Source organism: Rutilus rutilus (genome assembly GCF_951802725.1).
Source record: "Rutilus rutilus genome assembly, chromosome: 24".
NCBI classification, from domain to species: Eukaryota; Metazoa; Chordata; class Actinopteri; order Cypriniformes; family Leuciscidae; genus Rutilus; species Rutilus rutilus.
Genome location: NC_140228.1, coordinates 23,950,339 through 23,967,793, shown reverse-complemented (window position 1 = coordinate 23,967,793; position 17,455 = coordinate 23,950,339). Strand labels below are relative to the sequence as shown.

Here is a 17,455-nt window from a genome sequence, read left to right as displayed (position 1 = left end):
CAGCTTTGCATCACAGGAATACATGACATTAACATAGAAAAGATTTATGTTTTTTAAATTATAATTTTAAGTAATAAGATTTCACAAGTAGAGTTTTTTTTTCTATATTTTTTATCAAATAAATGCCAAAAAAAGAAGAGACTTCTTTCAAAAACATTTTTAAATGTTGGTTACATTTATTTTACAGTACATGTACGTAATTACATGGGTTAAGGGTAGGTTCAGAGTTAGTGCCTTATAAGCCAGTTATTGTAATTGCTATAATAAGCACCTATATGTACATGCATAACAGAACTGTAAAATAAAGTGCTAGTGTATATCCAAATACATTTCAAAATTAATCTTGAGTGAAATATTTTGAGAATATACAAATTTGAGATTATAATGGCTGCGTTCCAGTTTTGTCACATTGCATTGCTCGTAATCAGTCTGGATGGGTGAGGGGTGTAAGGTGTGTTTTTTCTTCTAAGCAGGAAACGGGAACATTTGAGAGACCCAACAAAGATTGCCTGCAGTGTGTACATGAGCAGTCAAAAACATTACCACACCGCTCTGTGATTATACCCCCCCCCATACACACCACTGCTCTGACAGCACAGAGCTCAATCAATGGATGCTGTGTGTGTGTGTGTGTGTGTGTGTGTGTGAGAGAGTGTGTGAGAGTGTGTGAGAGAGAGAGAGAGTGTGTGAGAGAGTGTGTGTGAGAGAGTGTGTGTGTGAGAGAGAGAGAGAGAGAGAGAGAGAGAGAGAGAGAGAGAGAGAGAGAGAGAGAGAGAGAGAGAGAGAGAGAGAGAGAGAGAGAGAGAGAGAGAAAGGTGTATTAGAACACAAAATTGCTGCACCATCAAGATGACACTAGTGATAACAGTTTCTGGTCTGAGCCCGAAAACAGTAAACAATCAAATTTCACCTTCAGACAAGTGGATGCACAATGGAAAGAAAAAATGCTTGGTCTCTTTCTTGTATCCACAAAGATACATGTATTTCAAGAATCTGACATACATTAAAGCTGCTGTAACCTCAAAAAAAAAAAAAAAAAAAAAAAGCCCTAAGAATGAACATATACTGATTTCTGACAGCTCCAAGGCCCAACTATACAGCAGTGTCATCCATCTCTGTGTTAAAATCACAAATTATTCCAAACACTGATACAAACGTGACTCTGTGGACTGTGAGGTTCCTTTGTGTCTGAATCTCAAAAAGTGCCATAAATGTACTAAAATGAAGGCGTGTCACCTTGGAATTTTAAAGAGAGCTCTCATTGGATGAAGTTCAGCGAGGGGCGGGTCTCCATCACCCAGCTCTATGGCAGTGATACCCAGAGACCACACGTCACAGCGCTCGTCATACGTGGAGTCGAGCTGCTGCTCACACGCGATGACCTGGTCAAACATACAAACACACTCATTACTCAACTGCAAATGTTCATAACGGACCCTGACTGCTGAACACAGTTACCAGAGTGCCACAAAAATGGTGAAGAGCATATTTTTTGTACTTTGTATATTTTACATAGTTCCGCTTTACCAATTTAAATGCCTATTTACTTATTATAATGCATAGTATTTATTTATATTTAAAAAACAGAAATAGAAAAACATGTCAATAAAAGCCCGTTTTTCAAATGATCAAGTGATAAAATGTATGAATGGTCTCCCTTTCAATTAATCAGTTGGAATTTTGAATTGCAATTATTTTGGTTACACTTTATTTTAAGGTGATGTACTTACATTGTACTTAATCAAATAAGTAATGAGTAATATTAATAAACTACATGTACCTAGAGTTATGGTTAGGGTTTGGTTTAGGGTCCGTTACTTGTAACTATCCATAATTTACTTTTATTACTAAAGTAAGTAACATGTAGTAATGTGTTACTACGTCCCTTAGAATAAAGTGTTAACTTTTTTAAATTAAATTCCAAGACAATTTACACAGGTAATGACATTCTGGGAAATTAAGAACGTTCTTGATTATATAATTTTTTGCATATGTAAACTATATGACCTTATAATTACATAACTACATATGCTTAATAGTATATAAAATACACAGGAATATTACACACTCTAAAAGCATGTTAATTTTAAAAGATTATATTCATAAAAATATAGAAAATCTAAATAAAAAAATATGATTAAACAGGATGAGAGATATTAAATGGATCTAAGGCAAAATAGCTACAAATTAAATACTTTTTTTCCCTGTATAAAATGGTGAAAAACGGCGCTTACACTATTTTAAGGTGCCCTTGTTGAAGTGTAATTATACATTTATGTACTGAGTAACATTAAGTAATTACATGTAGGTTTAGGGTTAGTTGTATGTAATTATGCATAATTTATAATTATTACTATAGTAACTACATGTATAACAAGGACACTGTAAAATAAAGTGTTACAAAATGGCTTATTTATCCATTAAGCACATTACGTTTACATCTCTTTATTGATCTATAAAATTGCACAGTATAGAAAACAAGAAATAAGAGAACGGAATGCTTACCTCAGAATTAGAAACACAAATAGTGTGTACGGTTAATCCATTTGATTAGTCCAGAAATGAACCCAGAATGTTCACTGCAGATGTTTAGGAATCTAAAAGTGCACTAATGATAAATCTCTGTTTGTGTTTTGATTGTATTGACACCTACAGTAGAACAAATTGAGGCACGTAAGCCTCTACCCTTGAGTCATATGGAAATTTTGTCTTTTGACACTCAAAACAACTTCAGGGCTATTGTCCTTTCCCCCGCTCTCATATGGAAATCTTATGGAAAAAACTAAGCTAACAAAAACATTTGCAGTCCACAAAGTCACCTCCATGCTTTGCAAACGACTTGCCAATGGGTCTCACCTCTGGAGCCATCCAGAAGGGTGTACCGACAGAAGTGTTCCTCCTCAGCCGGGTGTTTGTAAGCTGGGCAGATACTCCTAATGCCAGGAAGAAACACAAAACAAACAAAGTTTTATGTAAGGTTATTCAAAAAGATTTTATGTATGACTGCTGGGTAAGGAATGTCTTTGGATCGTCTGCAAGTACATAATGGACAGACAATGAACTGGCTTTTAGCCAAGTGCCAATGGAAACAATTTGAATGGAGATCAAACAAGGTTATAAACAAAATAGAATTTGTTGTATTGGTCTGCGGTGATCATAGTAACCTAACACTAACCCTCAAGCCTTCAGACTGAAACAGAAGTCGTTATATCACTGTGAGAGCAGCATGGGCATTATGCGATAAGTCATATGAAATGTTTTAAAGACATGATGGAGAGTAATGGAAGACAGAATTATCATTTTTGGGTGAACTATGCATTTAAACTAGAGAAATTTAGATAAGAAGCTAAATAGAGTGGTGCAGGTATGACGTCAAAACCCAGAAGACTAATTCGCCACTGGTTGCCTCGAGATTTTCCTATGAGGTTTTATAATGGGGTTTTTCAACTTATGAGTAAAATAAGGTCAGTGGAAAACAACTGTCATGTGCATGTTGTTTTGGTTTAGTTCTAGTTCCTGTACCCGTTTCCTTTGTTCCCATTTGTCACGTCACTAGTTAGTTTTCATGGTTACTGATTAAGTTACGCACCTGTTTTAGTTTCTATTGATTAGCCTCCCCAGTGTATTTAAGCCTTCAGTTCTTTGTTCAGTGTTAATTGTCGTCTTACTGATTGTGATTGTGTTATGTATTCTCCAGCGATCTCCTGAGTGTTCCTTGTTTATTTAATTAAAGACTGTTATTGTTTCTCTACTCCTTCTTCATGCTCTTTATTACAACTGAACGTTTTGCTCTACAACGTAAATTATACACACCCATATTGGAAACACTTTTTTTTAAGTATGTTTCTAATAAGTAACTAGATAAAAACATTTGGGGTGTGAGTGTGTCCAGTTTACAAAATGTCGAAATGTTGTCAAATTATGTTTACCAGAGGCCGTATTTTACTAACCTAAATTGAAAAACCCCATTATAAAACCCCTAGCAAAATCTCAAGGGAACCAGAGGCGAATTAGTCTTCCGGCTTTTGACGTCATCCCTGCACAACTCGATTGTGTAAGATAATAATTTTAGTTTTCACTGGACTTTTTTTTACTAGACTTTTAAGGAAAGGAAAGGAATGGAAAGGAAACAATGGTGGTTGTGGAAAGGCAAAACAAAGAGAGTGGTTATTGTTAGGTAGGTTTACATTTACATTGTCATTTAGCAGACGCCTTTGTCCAAAGCGACTTACAAATGAGGACTAAATTAAGCGAGTCATTGTGAAGAGGCAAAAACAACGCAAGAAGTGCTCAAAATGCAAAGTTCAGGCATTGCTCAGAGTAGCATAAGCCAGACAAGGGAGGATTAAAGGAAAAGGAAAGATTTTTTTATGAGGTTAAGTGCTCACGGAAGAGATGAGTTTTCAGTTGTCTTTTGAATGTTGTCAGGGATTCTGCATTCCGGATGAGGGTGGGGAGATCATTCCACCAGCATGGAACCGTGAATGAGCTGAGCCTGTGGTAGATCTGTAAGCAAGCGTCAATGCCTTGAACTTGATGCGAGCAGCGAGTGGTGTCAGCAGTGAAAACCTGCATGATCGAGCTGTCTTTTTAAGTTCAGCTGGTCATCAAATATTACTCCAAGATTTCTGACCGACCTTGATGGGGTGATTGATGATGAATCTAGCTGGATAGTGAAGTCATGCTGTAGTGACGGATTGGCAGGGAGACAGAGAAGCTCAGTCTAACAGTTCGACTGCTCAGTCTAACAGTTCGACTGCGGGGGGAAGGAGGGGGCTCTGAAGGTGGATGAAGAGCTGAAGAAGATCTGGAAACAGGCAGTGATGTCAGTCAGAGAGACCAGGTGGAGTGGATGGTGGAAGAATCCATGAATGAGTAGACAGCCGATGAGAGCCCAGAGCACAGCTGGAGGTGGCCAGGACTAGGGTGCCCCACAGCAGAACTGATGGAGGGACGAGCCAAGGGGAACTCCGATGGACTGAGAGACCCAGCGGCATCGATGGACCCGGGGACCGAGGCGGAGTCCCGGTGTGAGCTAGTACCCCGGTGAAGCCTGAGGGATGGAGAAGTCCGACGGAGCCGTATAGGGGTGGCATTTGCTGGGTTTCTTGGCCAGCGGTGGGCTCTTGCTCCACCTCCACAGTGGGTGTGGGTGCTGGGTCTGGCTCTGGGGTGGTGATGGATGGTAAGTGGTGCTGGACGCTGGCGGTGGGATCCTCATCTACCTCACCCACTGTAAAAGAAGATCCTTCCACCCATAAGGCACAGTTGATGTACTCAACCAGTGTCCAGCAAGAGTTTTCTCTCGGCATCACCATCCGGCTTTCGCCATTGAGTCCGACCCAGAACCCCCGATGAGCGTGATGTTGCTGAAGGTGGCACAATGGAAGATACTCAGAAACACCTCCACGTACACCTCCATGTCTCTACCGTTTTGAAAAATAAACGTTGTAGCCCCATCAGCGCTATATAGAGCCAATCTCCATTCTTGTGTGGTCTGGCATTCACATACTTTTGACATACTTACCTAAAATGAACACTATTCTTTTCCTTCAGTAAATGCAAATCTAATGTCATGTGTTCTGAGCACAAACTTCAGAAAAATTTCCCTGGGAAACGAGATATTACGAATTGGATTTATGCTGTTAAGAACCATGAAACATAGCCAAATTCAATTGAAATCTGTTAATGACAAAGATTCTGAAATGTCTAGATTAGAGCAGATTAAACATCTTCTGCTGCTAAAATTAACTATGTACACATGAATCACTTAGAATCTTTTTAAATAGCATGAATCACCAGCATTAAGTAAACAGCCCATTGTTGGTGGTATCAAAAAGGATTCCTTGCATTCACAAGACCCACGAACACATTAAATCCCCACAACACCAGAAACAAATACAAAAACATGGATTCATATATGCTGTGGGCTGAAAATGGACAGCAGACAATAGATGTACTGAAGAACAACAGACAAAAACACACACACACCCCCCACTTAACAGTCTCCTGCGGCTGTTCCCTTTCTGCTACATTAGATCTGCATGGGGCCCCGGGGCCGGTCTTAATAATCATCAGAGATAACACTGCCAATTAGAATATTCATGACAAAGCCACCAAAGCGCCCTCCTCCATTCCCCCCTTCCTCTCGCTCATTTTGTCTAATAATGTAGCTTTTTTCGTTCAGATGAGTCAGTGTGGGGGCTTTATCTGCTCAGCATAGCGTGAGCCCCTTCACACGGATAACGCATTAGCCCTGCGTGACTCTGAGCGTGCTCTGAGACGTGGGCATGTGGAACCCCTGCATACAGTCGCGGTCCGACAGCCACCCACTCGCCGTGGCTCCGTTTCTGACAGTGGGAGACAGATATCGCCCCCGGCCACATCTCTGGCCAAGCACTCAACGAATGTACTCTTTTTGGAAAAATTAGGTTGATGATAAACTCAGCTACGAGAGAGGTTTGTGTGGTTTTGAGAAGAAAGAGAATGTAACTAAATCAAAAATCCTGTTTTCACATTAGGTTATACAGATTTTATAGTCTACTATAACATGGATAGTTGCAAAATACAGATTATATAACATGGCTGCAATAGTTACAATCCTAAGTCAACATGAAATGAAAATTTACCCTAGCTATTTTATAAATGTACGTTATTGATTTTATTGTGAACAATTCATATATGCATGTGTTACATTTTTGCAAAAACAAATTGACCTCGTAATGTTTAATCAAAATGTCATAACTCGATCTTCCGGGTGAAAACTACTTGCCTCCATTGGTACTGAACTTCTACAATTATTTAGTCTACTTAAAGGTAGGGTAGGTTGTTTCAGAGAGGCTAGCAGTAGCATTAGAATACATAACATCCCACATTCCCTTCAGAGCATCTCCAAAGCCACGCCTCCTCCAAAACACATGAACGTACAGCAGAGTCTGCAAAGCATCACGAGAGAAGGAGTTAAATGACCTCATGTCTCAAAGCACATAACCTTACATTAATAATGAATGTAAACAACTTCGAGAGCTCTGACTTGTACCACCTGAATGCTGCAGATTCATTTTACAGTTGATAGTGTTGACAATGCCAAGGAAATGCATAATTCTGAGGATGTGAACAGCTCAGTGTAGAACATCACGGGTTGCCATCTCTTAATTACGGTAATTATGACACGTGAACGCAGCATAAGTTATTAGAATTTTATTTTCGTTGACTTCAATGCAATGATTGCACAAACATTTTTTGGTCCTGAGATTTCCACAGAAGATATATGTACTTTATATATACTATACATACTATATATATATATATATATACTGTATATTTAGACCACTTCTATTATTGATTGATATTAGGATGTGAAGAGAGTTTCAAACAGTATAACAAAAAGAGTTTATGGAAAACATTGCCTGCCCTACCTTTAAAACACGGCCTTTTACACACAATCGACTGCAAACTCTCATTCAAAACCACCTCCATTCAATAAACAACCGATGGATAGAACCAAGTCCCGCCCTACTTTTTTTTTTTTTTTTTTTATAATTCGATTTACTTGAATATGTAATATGGAAGAAAAAAATTGGTCGCTACTTGTTTCTCATTGTGACTTTAATGCTCTTTCATCTCTCCTTTTCTGTAAAAAAAACTCATAAAAATCTGGTTTACAGTGAGGCACTTGCAATGTAAGTGAATGGGGCTCATCTGTAAGTGTTAAAGCGCTCACCGTTTTAATAGTATAGCCACAAGAAACAAAACAATAGTGATTTTAGTGTGAAAAAACAACAACCATAAGGCCCTCAAGAATGTTCTGTATTATGAATATAGTCATAGCTGAAGTGGTTTACACTGCATGTCGAGCCTAGCAACATTTAACGTGACTATATTCAAAACATGACTCCACCTCTCGTACCTTTTTGCTGAATTAGCCATATTGAAAGGCCTTTTGATAACATAAGCTAACAAGCTAGATGCTGACAACATAATAAACGGAAGTAAATAAATCTGAAATAAATCTGGTAAATGGAAGATTATGTATTTTTATATCATATTTTTAAGATATAATTGGTATAAAAAAGATGTCATTCAGTCGTTTATGTTTATGAGTCTTGTTAGCTAGCTTAGCACAAAGTGTGATTGATCTACTCCATATGAGTGCAGCGTCCTTCAAGCCCTGTCTGAAATGAAGGCAGTGTAGACGATTTGGTTATTAAGGTTAAATAAATAATACTCAAATTGTGAATGATTTAATAATAATAATAATTTGTTACATGTATATAGCTCTTTTTCTGGGTACTCAAAGCGCTTTACATGGAAGGGGGAATCTCCTCAACCACCACCAATGTGCAGCATCACCTGGATGATGCGACGGCAGCCATATTGCGCCAGAACGCCCATCACACACCAGCTTATGGTGGAGAGGAGACAGAGTGATGAAGCCAATCAGTATATGGGGATGATTAGGAGGCCATGATGGACAGAGGCCAATGGGCAAATTTGGCCAGGATGACGGGGTTAAGCCCCTACTCTTTTTTTTCCGAAGGGCATCCTGGGATTTTTAATGACCACAGAGAGTCAGGACCTCGGTTTAACGTCTCATCCGAAGGACGGTACTTGTTACAGTATAGTGTCCCCATCACTACACTGGGGCGTTAGGACCCACACAGACCACAGGGTGAGCGCCCCCTGCTGGCCTCACTAACACCTCTTCCAGCAGCAACCTAGATTTCCCAGGAGGTCTCCCATCCAGGTACTGACCAGGCTCAGCCCTGACACTGGGTAACCAGTCTTGAGCTACAGGGTGATATGGCTGCTGGATTTGTTTATATCATGACATCAACCACTCCATGGTTTGATTATCATGACTTTCTTTCCTGCCAACTACCCCATTATGAAGTAAAAAAATAAATAAAATAAACTCATTTTTTTGCATCTATTCTTTATGGCCATTCAAAAGTAGCAGTGTATTAACGTAATCATTTTAGCAGGAAACATACTAATCTCATTTTGCAAATGTATATTTCCCCCTGTCTGCTAACATATTTTATGCTTTATTTACTTACAGCTCAAAACAGTGACTAATGAAGGACTGTGCATTTTTTTATGGTGCCATCATTTGTATAAAACACTGTGAGGGAGAATATGCCATCAATATTTTTGGTATATCTGAGTATATCTGTTAAAAGTTTATTTTGTTCACCTTTAGAAGTACACTAACATATATGGCCTCAACTAAAAGCAAGAAATGTAAGATTTTTCTTAAAGGCCTTTAAAGTGGTACAGACCTTTCAAAACCATCTCTTTGAGTCATGCACTAATGCCACATTACCCTTTTGCATTTATGTGGTTGCGTTAACACTAATCAGCCCCTCTGCATGCACTGCTTATGTAAATGCTTCGTGTTAAATTATGCAGATTTGAAAACCATATATTTTGAAATAAATGGCTTAAAGAGGATGTTGAAACTGTGAGGAATTTTTACACAGAAAAACTAGAGAAAAAATACATATAAAAATAATACTTAATAGTGGGTTTCTAATTACTTGAATTTTGGAGGCAACCATCATGAAGCAAGTCAGAAATAATGACCTTTAAGCCATTGGAGGGCACTGTAGGAAGCGACCGCAATTCAGTGATATGATCATGGTTGGCAATTTTTTGTCACTGATTCAGAACCCCAATAGTTTCATATTTAACAATGCCTTGACATAAGCTTTCATTGTAAAAGCATTGCTGTGTAAGCACTATTTTTATGCAATTTTGTTAAGCATGTACTGTATATGTTTTTGTTTTTTTGACTCTCAAAGTGATGGGAGCCATTGACTTGCATTACATGAATCAAATTAAATGAAATGATTGACAAGGCAGTTTAAATGGTGACAGGATGCACGTAACTAAGCAACAGAGCGATCTGTTAAAGACACAATTATGAAGTATATGGTACGTCCCAAGGCTTGCCTATGCTATTCTGCTAAACACTTAGTTAGTATGTACCTTTTCTTCACAAAAAGAGTTTATAATTTTAGGGTGTAGTATGAGTAGGTAAACTGTGACGCAGCAACTCACTATATGCCGATGGACTTCTATTGGTCAAATTTCTGTGATGTCACTGAGGAGTTCAGTCCTTGTCCTTGAAAAACTCTGATAAAAAGCTCATCCTGCTGACAGCTACTTTGCTACAGCAGTTTGGATTTTCTTGCATGACTCATCACTCTATCACACTCTGGCTTTTCTGTCTTTCTGTCTCCACAGCACTCACTCCACCTCTCCTCTCTCTATCCATATGCCCATCCCCCAACCCCTCCCTAAAAACGAGGAGGATGTCCCGTTATCTCCCGCATCCCTCGGATGCAGTCGACTAATTATGGGCTTTATGTGCCTCTGCTCTGGGACTGATACGCGTAGGAGGGGGCTTTGGGAGGGGGCGGGGGGGGTAAATATCTCCTCTCAGGGGCTAAATGCGCCAAGAGAATAACAAGAAGAGATTACATTTAAAGTGGATTTTAGGCTGGAAATTAATAGTGAAGGGGGTGAAGGGAATATGTGGAGCATAGCAAACGCTAGTCTGTGCGACATCACAAAAGCCTACGATTGGCTGTTTATTCCGAGGAAAAGCCTTTACTGGCTTTCTAAAGGTTTATAAGCTCTCGCATATGGCTATTCAGGCAGAGTCTCTTAAAAATGCTTCACTTACAGCCTCGAAAAAAAGGCCACACTTTTCCCCAATGTAATGAAAAGAGCCATTCGGGAATGGTCTGTTTCACTATTGTATTTTTGCTTGGGATTCAAAAGCTGGTTTTATTTTAGAAAATACAGAATAACCGATTCATTTTTATGCATTTTAAGCACCCTCAAATGAAAGCAACAGCACCCTCGGTTGATAATATCATATTGACCAAACAGATTTGACAAACGCTCCAGTGCGTATTTGAGCTCTGAAGAACGACAAATGTTTCTATTTACAACATGCTTTTGCAACGGTGAGCAATGTAGCCAATCACAGACATGTTTGTTGATCTCTTGAACACAGTGTTTATTTTAGTCAAAATTAGAGTTTTTTTCAGTGCTAAGTTTTGCATGCTCTCTAATCCTCTCATTAACAAAGTGTAGACACAAAGTAAGTAAGAGATTCATTGTGAAGTGTAGACAACTTAATTTATTTTCACAGAACTTTGTGAGATCGCGCTAAACTGAGATGAGTGACAGCTTTTTAGCAATTATAAAGGGAACAAGCCTTGCACACTTTCTATGCTATAGCCTATAATTCGTTCAGAATTTGAATAAACATTTTGTTTTTCATGCTGCTGAGAGGACCGATGGCCAATTACACGCTGCAGTTTCGAAAGTTTCACATATAATTGCGTTATTCACTCTTAAAATTCCAATGATTGAAATAGTAAGAGACACAAATATGTCAAAATAGATACACATTAAGCAATGTTAATGCAGACTAATAGATTAATAGTAAAATATTAACATTTTTGTATCAACATTTTTGAAATTCTATTCCAACTATTTGTAAAAAAAGGTAATGACTTCTAAATAATCTTGTAAATATCTCACTGTACATTGCTATTCTTGTCATGGTGGAGCCATTGCTTACATCTGCACTTTACTAGAGAACCCTCACTAATTTTAGAAGCACCCTCAGTGATTTGATTCTGGAACCTGGAGTCCTGTATGATTCCAATCAAATCATGCATCTCTGTTTTAACTCACTCTGTTTAAGAGAGCTTCATTTGGTCAAGGAAAGCTAAAAGCAAAATCATTAGTAACTGAAAGCAGACAATATCTTCTGTCCCAATGACATGATGACAGTCAGGGGCTTTAATGCAAGTGTGTTAGACATCCATCAACAGCGTGCATGTAAATGCACTGCTTTTGATGAGAGGAAATAAGTGCTATTCAATTAGCATTGAAACGCTCACAAGTAATGGCTTTGACCCGTGTATAAAACAAGGTTGATCAAGCTATCGGTCTCTCACTTGCACACAAACACACACTCAATCTTTCAGGCTTTCTCTTTCACAGCTTCTCAATAAAAGAACAACTTCCTCACCAAAGTCAACCAGCTTGATTCCTCCTTCTGTGGTGAGCAGGATGTTGTTGCCCTTGACGTCTCGATGGATGGTCTTATTGACGTGTAAATGCTGGAGACCCTTCAGAGACACGAGCACATGTTACAGAGCCAAGCAGTGAAACGGCTCACTGAAAAAGTGCATTTTAAAATATAGAGGAATCCAGGTTGGTTTTTGAGTTTTACCATGATAGCTTCATGCAGGATGTAGGCTATGATGGGTTCCTCCACGCGGTCTCCTCTTTTCAGCATACCTTTAGCCAGATCTGTGACAGACCCTCCATTACACAGCTGCAAACACATAAATACATTCATTCATTTAAAGAACAAATTTATATGCAAACATGTTATATATGGCAGTACATATGGCTGTTATATATGGCAGTACAACCGGTTTCTGGTTAAATAAATAAAATAAACAAATAAAGATTCTTAATTCAGATTGGATGACACATATTATCCATTATACACCCATGTTTTTAGTATTATTGTAGTACAGTATTATTTTAGTTCTTAATATTTTGAATCAACCTTTATTTTTATATTTTATTTTAGTTAAGATTTAGTAATTTCTTTATGTGCTTTGATAATTTTACTCATGCAGCTATATAAAAAAAAAGAATGAATTAAAATAATTAAATAAATAAAAAATATTCAAACAAAGAAAGCAACCTGTTATATAAGGTAATGTATAACATATATAACATGCATAAATATATAATGACTGACAATAAATAAATAAATAAATAAATAAAGACTCACATTGGATGGCCTATATTCATATTTTCTGTAAAATATCCAATATATATCAGTGTTATTTTAGTATTTTTTGTAGTATTTATCAATATTTGGAATTAGCTTTTTTTATATATATATTACTTTTCAGTCATTTTGTTATGCTTTTGTCATTTTACACAGCTGCAAACAAATGAATACACAAATCAATTGTTATTGTTTAGTAAATAAAACACATTTTGTATGTAAACGAGCAACATGTTATATGGTAATACAAGTTACAACCTGTTTCTGTAAATAAATAAATAAACAAACAAATAAATAAATATATCTTAAAAGAAACTTTCTAAAGAACACTTGCTTTTAAAAAGCCTACAGTCACTTATAGAAATCAAACATTACATTCAAATGAATCATTTTCTGACTGAACACTAAAGTACTTTTTTTTTATCAATCAGACCAAACTGGTCAAATAATAAAAGTTAACAGTAGGAAATATAATAAGGTTGCAGCTGTTGTAATAATGTTCAGAGAGGTCTTAAATAGTCCATGTTTAAAATGCCAATTTCCATTGCTTTATAAAGTCTAACACATTATTTTTGTAGCAACAACATCCTGTAAAACTAACTGGGTTTGATGCTGTGGCTATGATCAATGCTAACAGTTTGCCTTCAGTCAGAGGACACGGAGGTGAAAACTGTTCTTTTTTTCCCAGGCAAGCCCTCTTGAAATTACATAAAATTGTCTAGCATGTTGCCAAGGCAACAACAATACCCTCTTATTTAGAGCCATTTAAATCGACCAAAGGCAAACACGGCTGTCTTCGACCCGCTGCTATTGTAATGGGACAAAATGCTTGTATGAATGCCCTGACAGACTCTTATTCACCATATCCCGAAATCTATTCCCTTTTATTTTGATGGAAGAAATACAAATACAGAAGCAGTGATGTGCACCTTGTAGTTCAAGAAAAAAACCTGTCTAACCAAGAAAGAAAAACAGCAAATTGGCCATAACGTTACTAATGCAACCAATTACAAATCCTTTGAAAAGATTCTGCTTGATCCAGCCTTTTAGCAGAACACTGAACACTTCAAAGAGAACATCAATGACTCACATCACTTTATGTCCTGAGAGGGCATTTACATTTTCAAATACATTTACTTCTATTTCCAAGAGGCATCCCAAGGAGTTCAGATGAGTGGGTGGAGGGGCTTGATTTCCCTGATTATGCGTAAAGCTCAAACATCTGCAGAACGGACAATTATGTAAAGCTAAATTGTGTCATTTCTGTGCCACTAGTGGCACCAAACGGAAATGCAAAAATAGCTGCATTTCTACATTTTCTGAAAAGTAAGTGTTGTTGACAGGGTGTTGCTAGTGTTTTGAGAGGTTTTACACATTACTATATGGATAGGGTGCTATGGGTTGTTTCTAGGTACTGAGTGACTCAAGTCAACAGAGACAAATCTCCTTGATTTTAAGTTTTATTGTCTGCCAGGGGAAAACAGCATTGAATAAAAAAAAAAAAAAAAAAATTGTAATTGAACTCCAATGAGCTGCACATTTTAAGGCATCATTCATGTCTGTAGTACAGACCTGCAGGGATTTACTTGCCAAAATGTAATACTTAGTGACCATTCACACAAAATGTGTTTTTTTGCATTTGAACTCTTTCCCCACCATTGAAGGAAATTTCCAGCTCTCCGCGTTTTCACTGTTTTACAGTAGGGGGCGCTATTACACATCTTTTGAAAGAGTACTGAATCGCCCTGATCAAAACACAGCAGAAGAAGAAGCAGAAACAAGCAATAGCATATGAAATTCTATGCGTATGAAAAATAACGCAATGATCAACATTAAACGGCATAAATCAAAACCGCCTAACGTTACTGAATGAAACGTCGACCCAGGACGAGCTATAGGACCGTGAAGCTTTGGGGGTGTCGGTGGACTCGATGGTCTGTTCTTTCTTTTGATATATTGCATGTTCACATATTCATACAACAACATTTTCTGGGGGCCATGACATTTTTGTGAAAATGATTTAAAAAAAAAAATGCTGGTGGTGGCTGGCAATAAAAAAAAAAAGGTTGGCGGGGAAAGAGTTAAAACACGAAACGCAGTGCAGTGGAATAAAAAGAGCAAGTTTTTTTTTGTTAAATTATAACTTTTTATAACTAAATAATAACTCGCAGTGTAGTGAGCAAGATGAAAAAAAATGCACCGCAGTGGAAGACAAAAACGAGTTCAAAGTGGAACTTTCCACTGCATCATGGAGTTGACGCTATGGGAACACTACTTGTGAGCCGTTGTCTGAAGCATGTGTGTTACATGCCTATTTTGATTGGCTACAACAGTCAGGTGGCATTACAGGCGCGCCAGCAGAGTACTAATGTGTGTCTAGATAGAACGTCACCAGCTTCTTTGTCTTCAGGAAGCCGTTTGTTAGTCTGTGCGTGATCTCTGTATTAGTGGCTAAAGGTTCTTGCACACTGAGTCCGAAATTCTCGTCCGAAATTTTCGAACCTACAAAAAAATAAATACGCCCTCACGTTGTGTCAATCACATTTACGCACTGTCTCTGAAACTTCCATCCGTCATTAATAAATTCGTATCGGATTTGATTTTCTGTGTTTTTCGTATCTGTAGTGAGCATTTTGAGAGGTGTTTTGACAATTCAGAGCCACCGAATGACGAATATGAAAAAACGCATACGAAAATTTTGGACTCGGTGTGCAAGGACATTAAGAGTGAAAAAAAGAAGAAGAAAAAAAAGTCAAAGTTTAGGAGATGTGTCACGCTGTGCCCATAGCGTCAACTTTCATAACGCAGTGTCTCGTGGTTACAATAAATTTAGAAACTACTAAATGTTGTTTATCTGTGTTTCCTGTCTTTTTTCTTCCATAACCCCTCTCAAAAAGGGCAGCATAGCATTCAGTTTAACTTGTTCTGGACGTCCAAGCTTGATAAGTGGTGGGCTGAAAGGGTCATTTGTCATTGGGTTGAGCAGTAAAGGTGAAATGTGGACACTTGAACAACAAGGTATGTTAGTGGATGTGAAGTGAAAAATTCCCACAGCTTTAGGGCCCATTTTGAAATCTCATTATTACTGTGCCATGGGGGACTTTGACATTGTAGCACACCTTCATGTTTCACTACCATTTACCAAAGTTAATTGAGCTAACTGCAGGAAGCGGCCTGTTTCATTTATAGCTACAGTAAACACTTCAGTGTCGACCACAGAGGAGCTAGCAAACGTGCTTCAGTTGAGTTGCTGATACAGTGACTGAACGTAATTAATAATCAGATTGTTCAATACAAGAAACCCTTAAAGGATCTTTAAAGTCAATATGGAAAACTGACATTTACTTAGTTTTTTTAATACACACTCCTAGTCTTCTTTGTACTATTTTGACCAGCTAATAAATAATGTTTTAATGCCAGCACTGAAATCCCTGCGATAAATCAACCAAATTTCTTCTGAATCTCAGTTCTTACTGTTGAACTAGTACAGTGCCATGAAGACTAAAGAGCAAAGCTGACCTCATTACGTCATGGCCACCTCAGCCAGAGATCATCTGCCATCATTAAATTTCACTCTGACACAGACAGACAGAGAGAGTTAGACATTTATCTGACAGAGAGCAACTTGAATGTTTTACTAAACACTTCCTTCAAGTACTGCAACATTAACGTCAAGGTTTCAGGTTTAGGTTCAGGTTTTATTCAGTAAAGTTGTGAAAGTCATACAGCAAATCTCAGTCAGTTGTTGATTAGAATGTTCATACTGACATTTTCTATAGGGAAAACGATTAAGCACATGGTCTAAAACACACGGCGCAGGTACACTTAGGCCATGTCTGAATCCACTTTTACTAGTTTAATGACGGGAAAAATGGTCTGCGCACTCAGCGCATGGTCTAAAAGGCTTATCCCTATTCTCTTAATGAGTAATGGGTGTGTTTTGGGCGTATAAACCAATCAGAGTCTCATCTCCCTTTCCCTTTAAAAGCCAGTTGTGCTCGCGCCATGGTGGATTCGCTACTTACATGGCGGAATTTGCAAGTGGAAAAACCGAACGCTTCTCTAGCGAGGAAACGGATCTGCTCGTGCGCGAGGTTAAAGTGCGCAAGCAGACCATTTATGGGACAAGCCTGATTCCACCATATCTATATGTACACATTACACAATATTAATCTTTTACATTGTACTCCTTTCATTTTTAATACTTGGTATGTTTGTGCGCTGCTGCGCATCCCTGTGTGTAATAAGCAGAGTGTACGCGTGTTGTGGACCCGCTTATAGGCGCATATTACTAACGCACTCTTTAAATAACAAAAAAATATTGCACCATTGGACCAGGTTTCAGTTGGGCAATGGCGCAGTCTAGCAAAAAAACTAGTAAAAAACACTTGCATTACATCTGGCGCCGCATTGCGCCAGGTGTATGATAGGGTCCTAAGTCTAAACCCCTCCTTTCCGCGAGCCAACTCTGCTCTGATTGGTCAGGCGGCTCAGTCTGTTGTGATTGGTCTACCGCTTACAGCGCATGACGGGAAAGAAACGGCAATTTCCATATCAGAATTTCAGCTGAGACTTTCTCAGCGCTTGTACTCTAAGTGATACAAACAGTAACAATGGCAT

At 38.2% G+C, this 17,455-nt stretch overlaps 1 protein-coding gene across 1 annotated transcript in view; it reads right to left on the bottom strand.

Annotated features, from left to right (window-relative positions):
• myo3a (myosin IIIA) overlaps positions 1-17,455 on the bottom strand; it is a 94,046-nt gene that overhangs the window by 46,133 nt on the left and 30,458 nt on the right. The window contains exons 4-7 of the mRNA XM_084398875.1: positions 12,260-12,364; positions 12,056-12,155; positions 2,857-2,933; positions 1,237-1,382 (exon numbers count right to left, since the gene is read on the bottom strand). Coding sequence (XP_084255001.1) covers positions 1,237-1,382; positions 2,857-2,933; positions 12,056-12,155; positions 12,260-12,364 — 428 coding nt within the window. The remainder of the gene's footprint in view (positions 1-1,236; positions 1,383-2,856; positions 2,934-12,055; positions 12,156-12,259; positions 12,365-17,455) is intronic.